Source organism: Poeciliopsis prolifica, unplaced genomic scaffold (genome assembly GCF_027474105.1).
Source record: "Poeciliopsis prolifica strain line A6 unplaced genomic scaffold, Auburn_PproV2 SCAFFOLD047, whole genome shotgun sequence".
Lineage (NCBI taxonomy): Eukaryota > Metazoa > Chordata > Actinopteri > Cyprinodontiformes > Poeciliidae > Poeciliopsis > Poeciliopsis prolifica.
In genome coordinates, this window is record NW_026562422.1 from 725,851 (window position 1) to 746,174 (window position 20,324).

At 38.8% G+C, this 20,324-nt stretch overlaps 1 protein-coding gene across 3 annotated transcripts in view; it reads left to right on the forward strand.

Annotated features, from left to right (window-relative positions):
* LOC129377323 (neuronal PAS domain-containing protein 3) overlaps positions 1 to 20,324 on the forward strand; it is a 238,672-nt gene that overhangs the window by 206,374 nt on the left and 11,974 nt on the right. For all 3 annotated transcript variants that reach the window (XM_055057195.1, XM_055057196.1, XM_055057198.1), the window contains 3 exons: positions 6,084 to 6,202; positions 7,314 to 7,507; positions 12,356 to 12,462. In XM_055057195.1, coding sequence (XP_054913170.1) covers positions 6,084 to 6,202; positions 7,314 to 7,507; positions 12,356 to 12,462 — 420 coding nt within the window. The remainder of the gene's footprint in view (positions 1 to 6,083; positions 6,203 to 7,313; positions 7,508 to 12,355; positions 12,463 to 20,324) is intronic.

Sequence of the window (20,324 nt, forward strand, 5' to 3'; positions counted from 1 at the left end):
TCTGATGTTTTAAAGTTCTCTTACGTTTGCTAACTCTCCCTCTGCCTTCTCCTCTTTCGTCTCCCTCCCTGACTCAATTTGTCAAATTCCTCCTGATAGAAAACACATTCTATTCATAAGGCAGGTCTCACCCAGCAGCCCCCCATCCCCTGACAGTAGCAATTCAATTACAGCCATAGAGGCGATAGGGAGAGAGAGGCAGCAATGTGACAGTTACAGAGTGTTTACATACACAAACTTTCACTCACAATCCAAGCTTTGTGGGACAAGAATGATTTGAGCATGGCTTTATATGCTAGCTGGGGGATTTCTGCATGTGTGTGCGGGTGTGTGTGTGTGTGTGTGCTTCATATTTTGGTTATGTGTGTGTGCTTCATATTTTGGTTATTTTAGATCAGATTCTTTTTACTGGACTCCCTAAAGGTAAATATGAAAGTAGGGGAGCTGCAGTACTTTGGTCAAACATTTCTCTCTTTCCACTCACTAAAACTTTTGAATTATGACTAAGAAAATGACAAGAGAAATAAGAAGGATTCTATGAAGGATTCTGTTATTTCAACCAAATAACAGTGGTTGAAATGCTCAACCAATGTAATACTGGGTGTATTAAAAGGAAATCGTAGTTTTAGGGCTGCACAGTGGTGCAGTTGGCAGCAAGAAGGTCCTGGGTTCGATTCCCGGCCCGGGGTCTTTTTGCACGGAGTTTGCATGTTCTCCCTGTGCCTGCATGGGTTCTCTCCGGGTACTCCGGCTTCCTCCCTTGGTCTCTAGGTGTGTGTTGTTTGTCCTATTTGTTTCTGTGTTGCCCTGCGACAGACTGGCGACCTGTCCAGGGTGACCCCGCCGCTCGCCCGGAACGCAGCTGGAGAGGCACCAGCACCTCCCGACCCCAATAGGGATAAGGGTGAACAGATAATGGATGAATGTTTGGATATCCATCCATCCATATATATATAATTTTATTATATATGGACGTTGTATATTGTTTTGCTGCACATTATTATTCTACTATTCATGTGTTTACCTCAGCCACATAAATGAGGGCCATCATGGCATCATGGTCTAGTAAATGCAGACATTTTGGACTTACTCACTGATTGCAGTGTAATGATGAGGGTTTTTTTTACAAACTGTTTCTCAGCACCAGTTCTAGTTTTCATAACACTAAACATGTCTGAACTATTTCTGTCCCTTTGCTTTCTCAGTGTTTCCCTCATAAGACACCAGAATATTCGTTCTGGGGACATACAGTGCAGCAGTGAAATTGTTGGAAAATGTTGATTCTGGCCTGTAACAAGCAAGCACTTAGACAGGAGTCATGTCTGGAAATGGTGGTGGAATTAACCTCAAAAATTGATTTTCATTTTCTATCAATACTATTGAAAAGACTATTGGAAAATGGGCATTTTGGTTGTGTATTTTTGCTGTCTAGATCTATTTGAAAATATATGTATATACAGTATATTTACATTTATAATGTTGAACACTTTTTCTGAACCTGGACATGGCTGTGTGTGCCAACAAAACAGTTGTGTAAATGACCCCATAACATACTGTTTAACTTTAATGCATGAGTAGTCTAGATTAAATTTTGCTCCCAAACAAAGCTGCTTTTAAAACTGTTTTTACTGAGTTTGCTTTTGCTGGATTGTACTTTACACAGAATATAATTGAATGCTTATGAAAATGAAACATGTTCTGTTACCTTCCACATTTACAATATGTTGAGTACATACCTTGTACTGCATAGTGAACAACCAGTTGTCACCATTTAGGCCCAGAAGTGATCTCCAAAGGAAATGGAGACACAACAATGGGAAAGTGTGAGGATGAAAGGATGAAGGTATGTAATGGTTTTGTTTGTGCCCTTCAGGATTCTCAGTGTTTGTTCTCTCTTCTTCCATTTGCTTTGGGCCACTGAAATTTACTAAATGACTCATTAATGCGCTACATGTGTCTGCCTTATCTGCTGTATTATAGTCCTCTTGTCAAGCCAATTATATTTGTGTTTTCCCCACTCTGCCTTAGTGTGTAGGAGCCGTGTTGCACTGCAGTAGTGATGGCAGCCGCTGGAGGAGGTTGTGGTGACCTTGCTATTGGTGGCTTTTGTATCGCACTGCTGCTCCTCCATCACGTTAGCTCGTTAGCTAGTTATCAGTCTGACTCAATGGGCTCCCTGAACCAAGCAGCATTATTAGACTGTCTGACAATGATACGCAGTCCCATTGAGACATCCCTGCAATCGCATTCACATATGCAAAGAAACCCTCTGCACTGGGTATTGTCCACAGATGAGAGGCGTAGGTGAGTTGTTCTTTTTAATTAATCATTTGTCCTTCAAACGAGGGAAAGTTTCAGTGCCACAGATAATTAAGTCCCAGAGTCGGGCAGCGGTGGAGCCGGCAGCCACCTGCTGCCTTTGTAGCACTAATCTTTGTCTTGTAGGAACGTTGTCCCCACGGTAACACAAACCAGGCAAGCAGAATGAGAAAACACCTCTGAATCCCCACATGATCTTCTCCTTCCCTCTTGTTTTTTTTAATTCCTCCTGTTTTCCTCTAACTCTTCTCATCCTCTGTCTTTGCACCTAGTTTTTTTTTTGTCTGACTTTATGTCAGACTTCTCTCTTTACCTAATGTATGTAGAAGTTGTTCAGTTTCAGACAAGCAGACTCTCATGTAAGAGTGTGCAAATGAATGAACGTGTGTGCTAACTGAATTTTCATGAGAAAACACAAAGTTATTGACAAAAGACAGAAAAAGGAGGACAGTGAGTGCTTCATTTATGATTTGATTTAGTGATGTAATTTGCTGTCATATTATTTCTTGTCTTTTCACATACATCGAAATGTGGAGAAATTACATTTTGTGAACTGCCAAGTTCTCTCATTCTTAATAACAGCCACAAAATGCAGGCCTGTGAGCGCACCCTGGTGGTCAAATCATTATTACTTGAATTACTCTGAAGACAAGGCCTTGTAAACCACTTCAGTCGTCTAATATGCTAAGGAATTGTGGGTAACCTCCTTAAGAACAGTTGCAGGGTCGCAGTGATGGCTCATGGGTAAAACACCAAATCCACATCCGGTGGCCTCAGTCCTCTACCAGGCCATTGCAGGTTTGAGTCCCGCCTGATGACCATTGCAGTGTGTTCCTACTCACTCATAACCCACTTTCCTGTCTCATCTCTGTCAAATGAAGGCTGAAAAACACTTTAACACAAAAGGACAGCTGTAAATGGCATAATGGAGAGTCGTTGGTGTGATGACGAGCTGAAGGTGCAGTCAGAAAGAGCAGGAGCTTCTTAAAGAGACAACAACCCCATTTCAGTGTCTGTCTCATTTTGATATATACTACATTTCTATTACATAGTTACTGGATTATGTTTAAAAAATCTCTCTATGTGCCTAGATTATAGATAATATGGCCCTTTTAAGACAATGTTTAATTAGCCCACCGCTGAGACAATTATCAGGCTGAGTTGCTTATACTTTTGTCAATATACTGTTGTGTTTCGTGTGTTTCTGTTCTGTTTATTTGAGTTTTCTGTGTCCTAGTCTCCTCGTTGTCCTGTCTTCCCCTTGATTGCTCCCAGGTGTGTCTTGTTCCCCTGATTACCCTCTGTGTATTTAATCCCACCTGTGTCCTTTGTTCCTGGTCGGGTCCTTGTCGTTGTTTGACGTTCTTGTCGTTTGTGCTGTCCGCCTGTTTGACATGTTCCTACCGGTGTGAGCCCTGGCTTCCGCTCAGATGTGCTGCCTGGCCGCGGACTTGTGTGGTTGACTGTGTTTTCTGGACTATTTATGTTATTAAACTTTTACCACTCACCTTACCTGGGCCTCCAGCATCTGCCTCACCACCTCCACTACACCACTTTATGACATATACATAAAAAATGTTAACCAGCTGGAGCTGTTTGGGATAGCTGGATGTCACATTATGCATGTTACTTTGGCACATATATACATACCTAAAGTTTTACACCGTAGAAAGTGAAGTTAAATACACCATAGTATGATGGGGACATTGTCCCTCCATCTGATGGTCCCTTACTGTCCTGAAGCACTGACAGCTAACTGGCCGATGGTGTTTAGAAGAGAAGCAGCAGAGGAAACTGTGGTGCAGAGAAAGAGTTGTTTCCTCCTCTGGTAAATTTCATAATTTTTATTTTTCTTCTTCATTATTAATATCTCTCTTTCATTCGGCTTTACTTTTTCCTTCCTCTCAATCTCTTTGTGTACTGCAGGAGCAGTACACAATTGTTTGCATTCAGTGTTTTGCGAATCATTACTTTAGCTTTAATTTTTTTTACCTCTTTCTCTTTTGTTTGCCTTTCTTCATGTCTTAATACACTCGTCCATCAAGTTTATTTATTAAGTTTATTTTTCGTGTATTTTTTGTACATGTCAGATTTTCCCATCTTTTCTTCCTTCCCTTCCATTACTGCCGCTGCCCCTTCCCTCCACCTCTTCCCACTGCCTTTCTCTCTCTGTCACCACCCCCTCTCTGTTTCAAGGACATTTATATTATAAAGGATGAATTTGCATATTAATTCATTTCTTTCAATTTTTCAGATTAGACGTTGTCAACATGTATCAGCAGTGATCAACCAGTGCATCCACCAGAGACTTGGCTGCGTGTCTGTGTGCTTGCTTGCATGTGTAAAATGTTCTTCATCTATTTATTCAGTGGATCCATGCTGGCTGTTGAGGACAAGCAGCAGACTCACAGATCCTGCATCTTGGTGATCTGATGTTGTATTTCTACCTGCAGAGATTACGTGTTGATGAAGGCGTAACGTCTGTAGAGTTCATGCTCTGCTCTAACAAACACGTGGAACTTATTTCTGAGTCACAACACATCTATGTTTTCAGATGTGTTGTGACATTTTTTTCAGCTTGAATGTAATAAAAGGCATCAAGCTTATATGGTTTAATAGCAGTTGTAGTTATCCAATAAATCTGCCTGACAGAAATGCTATATTTGTTTATTTCACAAACATGTTTCTGATGTAACTTCTGGATTTTTGAAACCAGGTAAAACATCAGCTTAATTTCTTACAATAAAATCACTACTTGTCATTTACGCAGTAAATAATAAAGTAAAATATCTGTATCTTCATTATGACCACTGACAAATTGATCATAAATTTGTTTTGGAAGAATTAATAAGATTTTCCAGCATGCACTGTTCATCCAGTTTTTTGTTTTTTATGTTGATCAAATAAAGTGGAATAAACTCTTGAAGTGAAATTGAAATAATGATTCAGAAGACTTCAAGAGCCAGGATAACATTAAGTTTTCTCATCAAATGCACTTAGACTGAAGAACTGCAACTATCACTGACATCTACTGGTCAAGTTAGAGAATTCAGCCTGTCAGAAATGCCATTCATCCACCAGCTGGCAGAAAGGAAAAAAACATAATCTTTGTTTTTTGTTGTTAGTGGTTTTCTTTTTTCTGTTTTATTATTCCTTCTCCCAAGTATGTACTACTATTTTCAGAAGATAATAACTCTGATTCCGCATTTTTGAAAAGTGAAAAATTGTACGATATTTTGTAAATAGTGGAAATAGAAACAGAGAGTGATGTTTTTACTTTAATGGAATAAGTTGTGTCGAGGAGGTGCTTGTTTAAACTGCCGTCACATTAAATTGAATGAATTGGACTTATTTGTTTTACTTGAGGTGTTTTTTGTTTGTTTGTTTGCTTTGTTTTTTATTTTTTTATTTTTTCTGGGACTAAGGCCAAAACAAATATTAGACCACAAAAAAAGTTGATGGAAACCAAAACTAATCAGAAGGCAGTGAACAGAATGCAACAAAACCTTCACCTTTTTGGGTGACAAAGTCTTGAATCAAGTCAACATTGTTTGTAATAAAACTTGCAGACACTCGCCTCTGCTCCATAGAAACACCGAAACATTGTCAAACTTAAGTTATGCTATGCATCGGAACGACCACTGACTTCAGGACAGGAACCATATTGGTCAGACTGTGAGGAACATTAAACCTAAACCCACCAGAGCTGTCAACAGCAGTTAGCTCATTTCCTTTTGCTTGTCTTTGTGTTGTTCGTTGTGCAGTGGAGTCCAGCAGTCCCAGCCTCCTGTCTCCTGATAACTCTCTGGAACGATCCTTCTTCATCCGGATGAAGTCCACTCTAACAAAGAGAGGTGTGCACATCAAGTCCTCAGGATATAAAGTAAGAGAATAAGCCCAAACTATGCTTACAATCACTGGAGATAACATGATTTCTTTCTTAAGGTGAACATTAAAATTCTTAGACATGTTTGTGGATCTTGGTAGTGATATTGGAATGAGAAGAAAATCTGCAATTACCTGAGACACCTTCTCGAAATACATCTAAATGCATAGGCATTATTATTAACATAGGTTAATAGTTCATACACAATATATACCTTCATATGCATTAATGTGATCAGTGACAAACCACCTCCTCTCCTGAAGCTCACATTCACAGTCTTTCTTTTCTCTGTTCTTAACAAATCAATGGCGAGGCAAATGAATGGCACTGCTCAATTGGCTGCTTTGCAAAGCGAACCACATAGCTGCTTAGTACTGTGCAGCTTGGGAAGTATTTTGGCTTCCCAATCTGCATTTTTTTTTTTTTTTTCAAATATAGGATTTGCTTCATAATAAAATCTGCAATCTTGGGTCTCCAAAAATTTGGAGACCCAAGCAGACTTAGTGTCTTAATAGAACTCCAATCTCACTTTCTACAAATAATAGTTTGTGAATCTTGAAAGTCTGTTGTCATATTTGCAGTAGACATTTAATTACACAGAAGCTAATGATTATTTAGGCAGATGTAGAAGGTCATGTACCACCAATAGTTGTCCAGTGTGAAACACATACTGAGAATGGTACATGTAAAGTGTTTCCATGGGCGATTGAAGCCATACAGCACTTACCCTGCTGTAACTGCTATTGCATTTAACTGAATTTCTTTGCAGGAGAAATGACATCTCTTTTGTAAAGTATGAGGCAGAGAACATTTCTGCTGAAACCTGTTCATGTGTTCTTTAATGTGTGCCAACATTAAAGAAAAAAGTGAGAGAAAAGTCTCTTTAAAAAGCTGTGCTTGCTAGTTGACTCTGTTCCAGGTCGTTTTAAAAACAAGACGTGTTTAAAATGTTCTTTTTTTAATTTTTTGCTCTTTTCAATGTTTCGCTGTCAGGTTCACGTGGATTCTCTCTCTCCAGCATTTAAAGTAACAAATGTTGGAACCATCCATGTCCACATCCAAAGCTGTCACGCCCTCTGACTGTGACCTGCTGTGTTTTCCCTGTCAGGTGATCCACATCACAGGGCGTCTGCGGATCAGGATGGCTCTGACGCACAGCCGCTCGGTGCCTAATCAGATAATGGGAATGGTGGTGGTAGCTCACGCCCTCCCACCGCCCACAATTAATGAGGTTCGCATTGACTGCCAAATGTTTGTCACCAGAGTCAACATGGATCTCAAGATCGTCTACTGTGAGAACAGGTAGGGGAGAAAAATATTAGCCTCAGGGATTCTTTTGTTTGTGTCAGAGAATAACATAAAAAAAAATGTAATGGATCAGAACAAATGCATCTAGCCTTTTCAGATCAATTTCTATAGTGTTTCCATATATATTAACAGCAGGACCATAAAGAGTTTTACCCCCTGCAGAATTTTTGCTCTCTTTAACTCAAATAAATTGGATATTGTTTATGTCATATTTCATCTTTTTTAGTAAGGTGTCTCTCTTCAGGAGCTCCTCTTTAGGAATATGTGTAATTTATTGGTTGTTCTCGTTGGTTGTTACAAGAACAACCAATGGAGTCATTTTTACTACCTGTAGTAAAAAACTGTGGGACACTCAGCTGTCACACTGCTGGGCTGTCATGCAAACAAATAAAGAAAACTTGACTTATATGGATTTTTTAAGATGCAATACAATAGAATAGAAATATCCTTCATTGTTTGATAGTAGGGAAATTTATGTGAGGAGCAAAGAATGAAAGCTCCTGTATTCAGACAAAGGTGAATATGTGAGTATCTAATTCTGTAAGAATCAGACTCGGTACAGAAATGGCAAATTTACTGCATGAGAAAAACGATGACAGCCGATTGAAATGTGCAGCTGAATAGGATACATTTAAACATGTACAACATTTGCATATAAATTTATGCAATTTTTTTTTCCTCCAGAAAAAAACTAATCTGGATTTTTTCCAGATGGAGCTGGTCCTGCATCTTTCCATAAAGAAGTCCTTATGCAAGTCCTTGTTTCTAAATAATCACACAAAGAAGTTCTGCCCCGATTTTACATGCAGAGAAATCTGCAAAAAGACCCAAACCAAGTGTTGCATGAACAGAATGATGTCGTCTTTTCTTCCAACTCTGGGAAAGAACTGATTCCTCCTTTGATGAAAAGTACATACTGACCTTAAGATCTGAATTTGAGAGAAGCTGCTTTGCCAAACAATATGAAGAGAGTGAGTAGTGATTAAGAGTAAAAAAAAAAACACAAAGAAGAATGTGTTGGTGACATATTACAGCAGAGCTGCGACCTAAAGTTTTCCTGTCACTTTCATCAGTAAAACTGCCACATAAAATATAAAACCCTGCATAATGTAGCTTGATGCAAACATCTGCTGCATAATTAGGGGTCCAAGAAGGTGGAAGCAAGCGAACACAGCTGCCTTCTATTCATCCATGGACATGGAACCCTGCTGTAACTGCCGTTTTCTTGATTTGTTTTGTTGTTGTTGTTGTTCAGATTAATGCCTTTAGGCTTACGACCTAAATCTTAACATCAAATACATTACATAAATGTTATTTTACTAGATATGATTAGGATCCTTGCATAATAAGAGATTGTTGCCACAACACAGAAAATGCAAATGCTTCTTACAAGACCTCACCTTGGGGTTAGACTTAATGATGGACCTGCATATCTTATGTAGAGATGCAGTCAAATAATCAAAATGAATATTGTTAAAGTCTCTCAAATCAAAAACTTTATTGCTAGTTCGAACGGTGAACAAAGTTGGACAACTCTCAGACATAATGACAGATACTGAGATTAAATTGTCATCCCAAACCTGAAACCTGGTCCTTGGTTTACACAATATGGAAAACATCCAACACCAGGGAACGCTGCAATGAGGAGTTATTTATTTAAGAAACATGTTCTTACAATCTTCACTTTACACTAAAAGTATCTTACATGTGTTAAGGAATAGCTAAAGTGAATGTGGTTCATGTGGTTATGTGGTCAGCAAACATAGAGTATAAATCTGAAATGAACCTAAACCTGAACTTAAAAAACATCAACATTATGGTGATTGAACAGCAACCCCAGCCCTGCCCTCAGAATATAATAGTATCAGTTTGAAAATCAAATTTTTATTTAATGTTATTTAACATTTTTCAAATGTTGTATAAAAAATTATTGTACATTTCACAACAATCACTGGAAAAAAAACATTGTTGGCAATACAAACTCCAAATCCCTCCTTTAAATTCATGTTTCCAGTGACATTATGACAAAACATCTTTGGTGATGTTAAGTCACTTTACCATCACCAGAGTCTTTGGCTTCCTCTTCAGACTCTACTGGAACTCAGTCTGGGTCAGAATCAAATCAACTATAAATGAATACTTTTTGTTTTTGAATGTATACAACATTCATATTTTAAATCACTTTTAAAATCAATAATTGTCGCACAGGTCAGGTGTTCAGGTTTTCTTTTATTAAAGTCGGTTCCCAAATTATTCATATTATACATTAATTATAGCTAAAGCAACATGAGAAGATTTTGTATCACTGTAATCTGGAGTCAAACAATGAAACAAACTGAATATGGAACTAAAACAATGTCCAAACATCAACCAGTTCAAAAAATACAAAGCTATGACACTCACATTGTGCAGGGAACCTTAGCTTTATGTCAAGTTGTTATTTACAATCATCATTGTTACTGTTTTCTTGTCTTATTAGTTCATTTGTAACCATCTTGTCTATGTCATATAATCTACTGTTGAACAGGCATATGAACATTAGAACATGATTTTAATTACAATTTTTCATCAATATTGAGTTGTTTGTTCTCGTGTTTGTTTTTAAAACCTGCTTGAAATAAGTAAATACAAAAAAATGCAAATACATTATATTTTGTCTTTTGACAAACTTTCTGATTACTTAAAGATGTAACAATGTCAGTTTTTAAACTATCCTAAAAATGATTTGACTGTATCTGCATCCATGTTTCATGGCTATTTCCAAGAATAAAAAGTTGTCAGCCTTGTTGGAGCTCCGTATTCATGAGGAATATGACCTAATCCTCCCTGGTTTAACAGTGAAATATGTCTCTGATGGTTCTATCGCCTTCGCTCTGTCCAGATAAAGCAGATAGCCATCAGGATCTTGTGCAGGAGCTAACGCCTTGACTGCAAAGATTCATATCAGGCAAAATATATAAAAAAAAAAGAAATGCCTCCTTCATGTTTCATAATAAAAAGAGCAGGAAAATGATGGTAGACAGATTGCTTTTTTGTGGGTGGAAAAGTGGATACAATGCAGCAGATGATGATATTCACTGTGGAGCGACAGAAATCGCCGCTGTGTTAAAGAGACAAGCGTCGGTTCCATTACAGCTCAATTTTGAGGATAAGTTTCTATGAGAATGAGAAAATGGAAGGATGCTTTTTCTCCAAAGAACAAAATGGGCTGTTATCTGCCGTACAGACATTAGTCGCCCTCAACCATCCTCAATCTGACTAAAACGGGAAATTGTCTGCTCCATTCTGTGGTATTTTTGTTCACGTTAATCTTTTTAATGTTGATGAGTGTTAGCCATACCCGAACCTGACTGACCAGTTTCTTGTCCCTTAGTCATAAAGCATTTGTTTTAAATGGGAAATGTGTTTCTTGTGAGACTAGTTGGATCACGTTCTTGGTGCTATAGTGTTTTAAAACATTTCTATTTCTTTTTTTGTTTTTTTTTCTCCAAAAACTTACAAGAGTTGTAAATGTGAAACAGAAGGACCAAATAATTTCATCCTGACACATTTTGTTGAGAAAAAAAAATGTAGCATTTGAACCAATCACTGATCCCATCTGAATAGTTATTTCAATACAGACAAGCAGGTCAGGAACGTTTACATGACACATTACATGATAATGCATAACACGTTTATAATGCTTTATAATTATTTTAAAAATATCAAAAGGTGAGATAAAAGAATATGACTGAGTTCTGGAAGAGACTGTGAAAGACATTAATGTGTTTTTGTTGAGTCTGAGTCCCAAATCCATTGGATCCTCTTTATGTATCTCATAGTTATCAGGATCAGCCCAGTTCCTCCTGCCCGGATTCACTACAACACGTTTCACACACAACAAAACAGTTTATGCTCAGTTGAGGTTTGCTTTGCTTCTTCATAACAGGCTTAATTAATAAGGAGATATATTACTGTTACAGACAAGTTGCATGCAAAATTACAAGGACACTAAAATGTACCGATTGGTTAATGCCAAAAAGATTCAGTTTCAGTTCAGCCGGTTAATAAAATGCCGCCTCCAGGTACTTGGGTGATGGCCTGAGTCCTGCTGCAGCCTTCCAGAGCCTAGTCCAAGCACCCTTTGCTGCTTTCTACGTTTTTGCAAGTGTGCATCTTGGCACAAACACACTGACATAGACAGTACACAAATATGAATGGATGCAGGTCATACAAACACAGTTACTACTACAGCAATGTGGCCTGCCTGCTCTGATTCTGTATGCAGTCTTGGTTCAGTCAAGTCAATCACTGAATTATAATTCAATCTTGAGGTATTCTTCTTATAAATATTTTCTGGCGACCAGCTCAGTTATGTGGTGTGGATGAAATGGTACAACAAGATGACATAGCATAACCAGTGAAAAGCAGGATTTTTTCATTTTAATGCAGTTCTGTCTTACTTGTCCTTTTCTACTTAATGTTCATTTTGAGAGCAGCATGAAGGATTAAATGCATGTGTTTTCTTTGACTGCATGACTTTTATTTCTAAATTAAAACCAGTCTCAATGCAAGAAACTGCTTCAACATTATGAGATGTAAAAGATTCTTATCAGTTCCTTAATAGTCTCACTATTCTTTAATGGCCACACAAAAGTTGGCATAATATTTTGGCATATACTCAAGGGAACAAACAAGAAAACAAAAAATATATAAAAAATGTTCATAAATGTTTTAACCATCCACATCAAAGCAGGATCTGCTTCAAAAATAAAAACAGCAGACATGCTTCTGTGTCTGTGAGTGTCTGAACTGCAGGTCTTCATTCTCGTTTCATTTTGCTACTTGTTTGCTTTGTTACAGAATCAGTGATTACATGGACCTGACCCCTGTGGACATTGTAGGGAAGAGGTGCTACCAGTTCATTCATGCGGAAGACGTGGAGGGGATCAGACAGAGTCACCTGGACTGTGAGTACCTTCACCACTTCTGTCCCACCCCAGCCATGAAAACATCTGTCTTTATTACGGCTTTAGCTGTGTTTGTTTGTGTAATTCATTTTCACACATTCCTCAAAACAAAAACAAGTTTGAGTATTTCCATGGCAACTGAATCAGCTTAAATCAGTGTTAATTGTTATACTGACAGTAAATAATGAGTGAATTGTAGCCAAAAAGTATCACCCAAAACAAAAAACAAACAGCTAGCCAGTCTGCCACCCCCAGAGAACCGAACGCTGTATGCCCCCACAAAGGCAGCAGCGGCCAGACCAAAGAGCCACACCGTCTTCCACCATGCAGACCAAGCCCAGGGGCCAATCCTCTATGGAATTCAGTTCAAAGGGAGGAAGAGCGCATCACCTCTCCATTTAGTGAAGGATCCCCAGCAAGGCGAAAAGGGAAATTACACATCAGTCCTCCAATTCTTAGCTGCCTCCCTGGTCCAACATACTGAAGGATCTTAAAATGTTTTTCTGAAAATAAACATTTTAATTATCTCCTTTGTACAGTTAAATTCTAATGTCCTCATTATTCATCCAGTGTGTTGAATCAGAGAAACATCTAAAAGTTTCAGGACTCCGGTCCTGGAGATTGGAGCTGGCCATCCCTGCCTTAGTCAGCCCAAAGCATGCCCACCACCCATACACCACCTGACAACCAACTGTTAAATGAAGAAGGTAAAGTTTGAGCAATAGACTTGTTTGAACATCAAATAAACCCTTATGATTAAACCAAACATCACTTTAGACATGCATAGAGCCAAAAACCTTTATAACAGAACAAGGCTTAGGAAGTGAACTGAGCCGTTCAGTCGGTGTTGGCCACACTTCTAAATATTAGCTCGACACTGCTCTTCTCAGTGGAGAATGATTGTTTACTGCCAGGCAATTTTCATCAAGACATGCGTCACGGTCAAACATTAGCAATTGGGTAAGATTTAAAACTTCATCAGTCTACCACGGCTCCAGGAAGCAATTGTTCTCGATAGGTGAGGGTCCAGACTCTCTAAAATAAGCAAAGTGTATAACAAAGGGGGCTGGTTTTTCCAGAGTTAGGGTTAGGGCTTGGCTACAGCAATATAAAACCTAAAAAAAATTGTATATAGGGACTGGACTGAAAGGTTTGAGAGTATGAAGAGCTTTTTGTTGTTTAGGACACCTGCTCAGTCAGAAAAATAAACTCATATCCAGGGCAGACGGCTTAAGGAATAATGACACAAAATATTTTAGATCTTACGGTCAGTAGGCCCAGCTCCAGTTCTATGTATATTGATGGAAAGACTGACTGCTTGAAACAACTGAGAAGTTCAAGCACTCATGGTATAGCAGTGGCTGAGGAGGATTCTTGTAACCGGTGGGTTTCCAGTTTGAACAGCTGCTCTGCATCATCACTATGCTGCTGTGTACCTGGACAGAACATTCACCTCCATTCCACGCCATGATGATCATACGGTCTGGTGACACCAACTGAGTGGCAGCAGGGGCTGGAATGTAGCTTACCACCATCAGTGTGTAAATGTCTGTATGAATGTCCTCTGACTTGATATAACTCTATACATATGCACGGCCGTTTACATGGTTAACAGCCATTTTAACCCTTTAAAACACTTGGATGTATGTCTAAGAGTTGACAAGCACACCGCTGTCCTCATGACAGTTATGGGGTTTTAAATATGCTCTTTCCCTCTGAAAGTGAAAAGACAGAAGGTTCTGATAAACCTCTGCTCCGAAGCTTCAGCAGTAGCCTTGTCTCGCTCCACAGTAAGTGTAAATATCCTTTGTACTGCCTGGCGGAGGAATATTATTGCAGCCGTGTCTCCGTTTTTAAAAGTTTAAGGCCTCTTACAGACTCTGCTCTTCTCTCGTATCTTAGCTAAGTTTTTTCTCAGCTGCAGCTCTACAATCTTATTACGGCTGTCAGTAGGCACAATGCACCCAGTGACATGGACACACATGTGCAGGCTGTGGGTTTGCTGTGCCTTTTAGAGTCTGTCTGGATGATTTGCAGCACTGTGTTTGTTGCAGAAGTCAGATCTTTACAGTGGCAGTAAAAGCTGAGGAGGCATTCAGAGCAGCGCAGCGTTTCACGGTTCATCTGATGCAGTCAGGGTGTTTAGGCAGAATGCCAAATAATAACAAGCACACAGCAAGGACAACTGGCCTGATGGTAGTCAAATGTTGACAGCAGCTGTCAGATTCTTTCATATGCCAGCCCCTGTATCTTATTATTGTGACATAGAGAAACCATTCCTTCTTGTCTTCCAGAGATAGTTTAGGTCTTTTGAAGTAGGGTCGTGTGAGGAACATGAAGTGTTTCTTAAAGGTGTTTTTAGAAGCTGTGTGCTCTGCTACAGCTTTCAAAATAGTCTCCAGGTTTTGTTATTTATTGCTCAATTAAAACATCTGCAAAGATTAAAAATGCTACTATGTTGTGTTGAGAGCCATTTATTATTTTTAATAATTGCCTATTGTAGCTTTTTTTTGTTTGTTTGTATTTTTTTGGTCATTTTTAAAGAATCACCATTTTATATCTTTGTTTAGGTTGTTAGATTGATGCAGTATTTGTTCTTGGTTAGTATTTGTGAAAAATTATGTAAAAAAAATTTAAAAACTGAAGCTAAAAATATTTACTGAATAATTGAATGAATTTACTCAATGCAAAAACTAATATGACCTGAATGTGTTATATCTATGTTTAAAAACGCATTTTGTAGTTTTTAGAAGTTTTAGGCAGTTATTAGAGGTGCAAACAGAAACATGACTATAATTGTGTGTGTGGTTGTTTGTCCTCTGCATCTGGATGCAGCAAGACATTAAATACATTTCTGAAAGTTCTGTATGATGAGATAATTGAGTTAGGTGGTGGATCTTCCCTGTGCTCGGGTAAAAGATCAGCTGTCTTTAGAGACACAGTCTGACCTTCGACCCCCATAAAGCCCCTCACTGCTGTTGGCTGCTGCCCAGTGGCCTTAGGACAGCATCTGTAGGGGAATGCAGATACAAAATATTGATACATTTCCTTCCTGGGTTTTAGATTTTGAGCAAGGGTGGATGATATATGTCCAACACAAAGAAGTGACATGAGGAAACTTTTCTGTCATGTTTTTTACCAAAGTTTTTGAGCTCCAAACATTCTGAGTGGTAATCAGGTAAGAACTTTACACTGGCCTTGAAGGGTCAGACAGAATGAGGTGGGTTAGATTAGAATGTGTAAAACACACACAAAAAAGGTGTGCAGTAGTGAGGCAGATGATTCTTCACTGCGGTGAGGACAGGAGGTCAGGAAGGCGAGCTGGCTGCCAGCAGTTTAAACGACTTGGTTTTAGAGGAGCATATTCTAATAAAGCACCTTCAGTCACCCCGGCTGCTCGTTTAATTCAGCTTCTTTCAAAATTCATTTCTTTGTGAAAAGCCGGCTTTGAGAAACAGGGGTTGCAGGAAGGGGCCCATGTCTCTTCTTTTTTCCCTTTAACCAAGCCCAGCTGGTGGAGTGTTGGTGATGTTGCTGTGAAAGATGGCTTTTTGTTCCAGGACCGTTTGATTTGGTGATTTATTAGCATGCCAGAGATTCTCTACAGCCTGGTTCTAAAGCAGATAACAACTAAACCTTTTCAGCAGACCTTATGAACCTCTCTGCCTGACTGGATAATGACAGATATGGTTTCTGGGGAAGGTATCACTTTTATATCTCCTTTGTCCTTTCTCTTTTTAAACTCTCAAAAAGACCCAAGCCAGGTCTTCTGGTCCACTTGATGTCTTTACCTGAGCATAATAAGTAATAATTATGGAGATTCCTCCAGTCGGAGGAGAAATTCTACATTTTTTACCAGGTACCATAAAGTATATCTTTTGACCTTCATGTACAGCTCTAAATAACAGACCCTGCACTCACTCCATTGTCGCCCTCATGATGCCCCCACTGATAAAGTCTATCACCTTAGAAATTAAAGTATTTTCATCCCCTCTGCTGGTCTGTTTGTGAACCAGATTATGTCCAACAGTAACTATTGTCTCTGTGTGCTTCATTAGTAAAAACGGTAATAGAAAGCACATTGTGTGGCGCAATGATTAGAGAGGGCACCGCGTGCCCAGAGGCTACAGACCTCAATGCCATTGTCCTGAGTTCAAGACCCATCCTCAGTGCCTCGTGGCTCATGCCTTCCCCGTTTTCTCTGCCCCTTTTCTGTAGGTTTACTTTCAAATAAAGGCCACAGGAGCCAGAAAAAATGTTCATCTTAAAAAATGGCTGTAGAAAGTAATTGCACATTACTCTCACCCATTGACTCCTGTAGGCATGAGTGTGTTGGTTGGTTGGTTGGTTGGTTGGTTGGTTGGTTGGTTGGTTGGTTGGTTGGTTGGTTGGTTGTGTTGGTGGTTGGTTGGTTGGTTGGTTGGTTGGGTTGGTTGGTTGGTGGTGGTTGGGGTTGGTTGGATGGGTGGTGGGTGGAGGATGGATGGATGGATGGATGGATGGATGGATGGATGGATGGATGGATGGATGGAGGATGGATGGGATGGATGGGATGGATGGATGGATGGATGGATGGATGGATGGACGGACGGACAGACGGATGGAAACAATAATAATATTTTTTTAATGCAAGATACTGAATATGTAAATCTCAAAGTGCTGCAGAATTACAATAAATACATTAACCAATATAAAAACTATAAAAACTAATTTAACATGTGGTGAAACTGCTGGTTGCATACCCACAGACCCATAAATTAACTCTGTGTTGGAATATCTTTCAACTGAATTCCAGCATTCAGTTGTCTGTGGTAGACTTCTACTGTAATCTAAGACTCTGACTTCAAAGTCGTCAGAATGTCCCAGAATGTTACTGGTTACTGATTTTCTTTGTCAGATTTTCCATTGAACTTGGGCTAACTCAGTATTTTGATTTGCTTTCTTTGCTGATTTGGACCTATAAAAGTTCCAGTCTGGTTCCTTTAGATGATGACACGTTTTCCTCGATAGAGTTGGATTGCATTCACATCAGCACTGTACAATCAACGTTAATCAGTTTCACAGCACAGGGCATTATGATCATTTGATCTAACAAGAACAAATGTGCGATTCTAGAGCTAGAGGGAGAAATGACTTGTGATTTTTTATCAATGACAAAAGAGAAATCCACGAAAATCTAATGGCATTCAATTTTTATTTACATTTCATGAAGAAGGAAGTTGAAAGCTTTTGTTTTCTTCAGATGTTTTTGTGTAGTTTCCTTATGTGGTGTAGCGCCCCCACATATGAAAACTCCAAGATGTAATTCTCACTGAAGGTGTAAAAAATTTTGACATGATCATTAATGGTCTCATTTATAACCATCACAAAGCCTGTCATTTTAACAGAGGTGTTTAGACTTAGGTTAATCGTCTGTATTTTTGCAGTGTGTATCAGTCCGACCTTATTAACAGACTTTTTAAGGCAATCCGGATTGCATTTGGGCATTATTGAAGAAAAGCTGCATGAGGTTGAGACCTGAGGGCATATTAATATTTTTTCAGAGCAGTCTGATGATGTTTGATCTGCCTGATCTCACAGCAAAACATAAAGCACCAGTCACTAAACTCCATGAGTATTCTAGAAAAAGGCAGTTATTCTTCTGGATGAATAGATGGAGAGTTTATGTCAGTGTGCTGGTAAAAAAAAAAAAAAAGACATACAGCATTACTTTTTGTGGGATTTATTTGAACGTCTATTTTTGGTTTTTCCATTGCTGCAGGAGTTAGGGAGTTAGAGAATCAATCAACGTGCATTTTGGAGGGATAGGCTGTTCTCTGAACAGGGATCTAAATTTTAAAAGGCTTCTTTTTAAGTGTAGCACACAGGATGATCCCTTTCTGTGAGAAGGTGTCACTCGCTAAGTCTCTATCATTACCTGCTGACAAGCCGGTCTTAGCTTGGGTCAGATCTCAAAGTCAGTCTGTCCTAGTTTCCACTCCAAGAACAGAGAAACATGAAAAGAAGATATAGAAGGTGAACTGCAGTTTTCACAAGAAAACGAAAGGTAAAGGAAGGAGAGATTTGTCAGCAGAGCAAAGGGAGCGGGTGAAAGAAAGGCAGAGAAATAGGAACTTTAGATTCACAGGCAGAAAATGAAAAGAGGGTAAAATCCCTGTCTTCTCAAGGACAGATGAGAAAATGCACAGTTTTGTTGGGGAGAAAAGGGCAAGATATGCTGACAGAAAAAAATAGATTGTTACACTTCCAGGAAGTAAATGAGATTATGCAACAACTTTTTCTAAAAAGCATAAATGAGTCCTACTGGGGATGAAGAATTTCCTTAGTTAATCATCATGCAAATTAGAAATAATGAGCAACAACATGGAAACTAAAGGTTATCAGTTGACTGTGCAGATTCTGCAAATTTTAGTCTAGTTATTAAAGTCAATAAAATTCAAAAACTGTTAATGAAATGCAAACTGATAATAAGAAAAGACAAAAGGAGACTGGGCCAAGAATTAGAGATGCAAAATGGGTTTTTGATTTATTTTTATTCTTTTGGTAAAACCAAGATCAATTTCAACAACAGAGTAAATGTCACAAAATATGACAGACAGGATGTGAGAGAGAAAAGCTGGAAAAATAAGAGAAGAAATAAACAAAAAAGTGAAAACTCTGTGGATTTAAGCCTGCAGGCGTTTCAGCAGAGCTCGTCTCTCAGGACCAACACTGCCTTTAATGAATCCTCACCGACACACACTCAAAAAGGCATATTTTATCCTCTCGGATAAAACACACACACTTGTTGTAAAACACACACACACAGAAAACCTTTTAGAACACTAGGATAACAGAAGAAGACTTGCTCTGTGGATGAAGCTGGATGAAGGGACGGAATCAGCAGCATCACATCCTGACTTTCCTCTCACTTTTCTACAGTTTGAGGTTTTTGTCTCAGAATAAGGTTCCTGGTATTGCTGCATTTTTACATCTTTCCAAATTAAAAGCATTTATTGTTCTGCAATAAAATACAGATAGTATGATCTCACTTTGCAAATAAGTCTCCCTTCAAAAGTATATAACATGTATTACAAACAAATACAAAAAAGTAAACTCAGGTAGGGATTAGATGAGTCAATATGTATTTGATGATTGTGCAACTAAAGATTGTTGAAAGAAAACATAGCTGTCCTCTGCTTCAATACATAACTTATCACTTGTTTGATGAAAACAGACCTCCAGGAAGAAGCAGCCTGTGATTTGTCTCAGATCTCCCTAACTGGGACTGTAGTCACATCCAGGCGCAGAGCAACTCAGTCTGCAGCGGGAAAACATTTCGTTTTGTTCAGAGTTTCTCTTTGCTGTGGAGAATGGCTGTTTACAGAGCAGGCAGTCTACAGTAAGCTTCAAAGTGGTGCATTTGATACTATGAAGCTTAGTGTCAAATGTTAGTGATTGGGTAAAATTCAAAACATCAGCAGAGTCCATTAAGGAATTGTTTCTGAACAGCAGAAAGCCTTGACAAAGTGGACTGGTTCTTACAAACTCCAGTTCTTTAGGCACCAACAAGACCTGACGTTTATCAGCATCTCAATAAAGAAACATGAATGTTGGGCAGCATGAAGCAGTGGGGTAGCAGAGGGTTCCAGTCTGAGTCCTTTGCAAACTAATTTGGTCAAATGATAGAGTTCAGAACTGAAGTGCTGAAAGGATAAACATGAGAACCAGCTTGACTAATCTTATCAGTTAGGAGATTTATTTTTCACATCATTACGATTAAGACAGATAGCTTGGTTAAAATATGTGATAAATACCAATGATCAATAAATGAGAAGTGTGACAGGTGATGAAAGGAGAAAAAAATTAATGGTGAAAAAGAT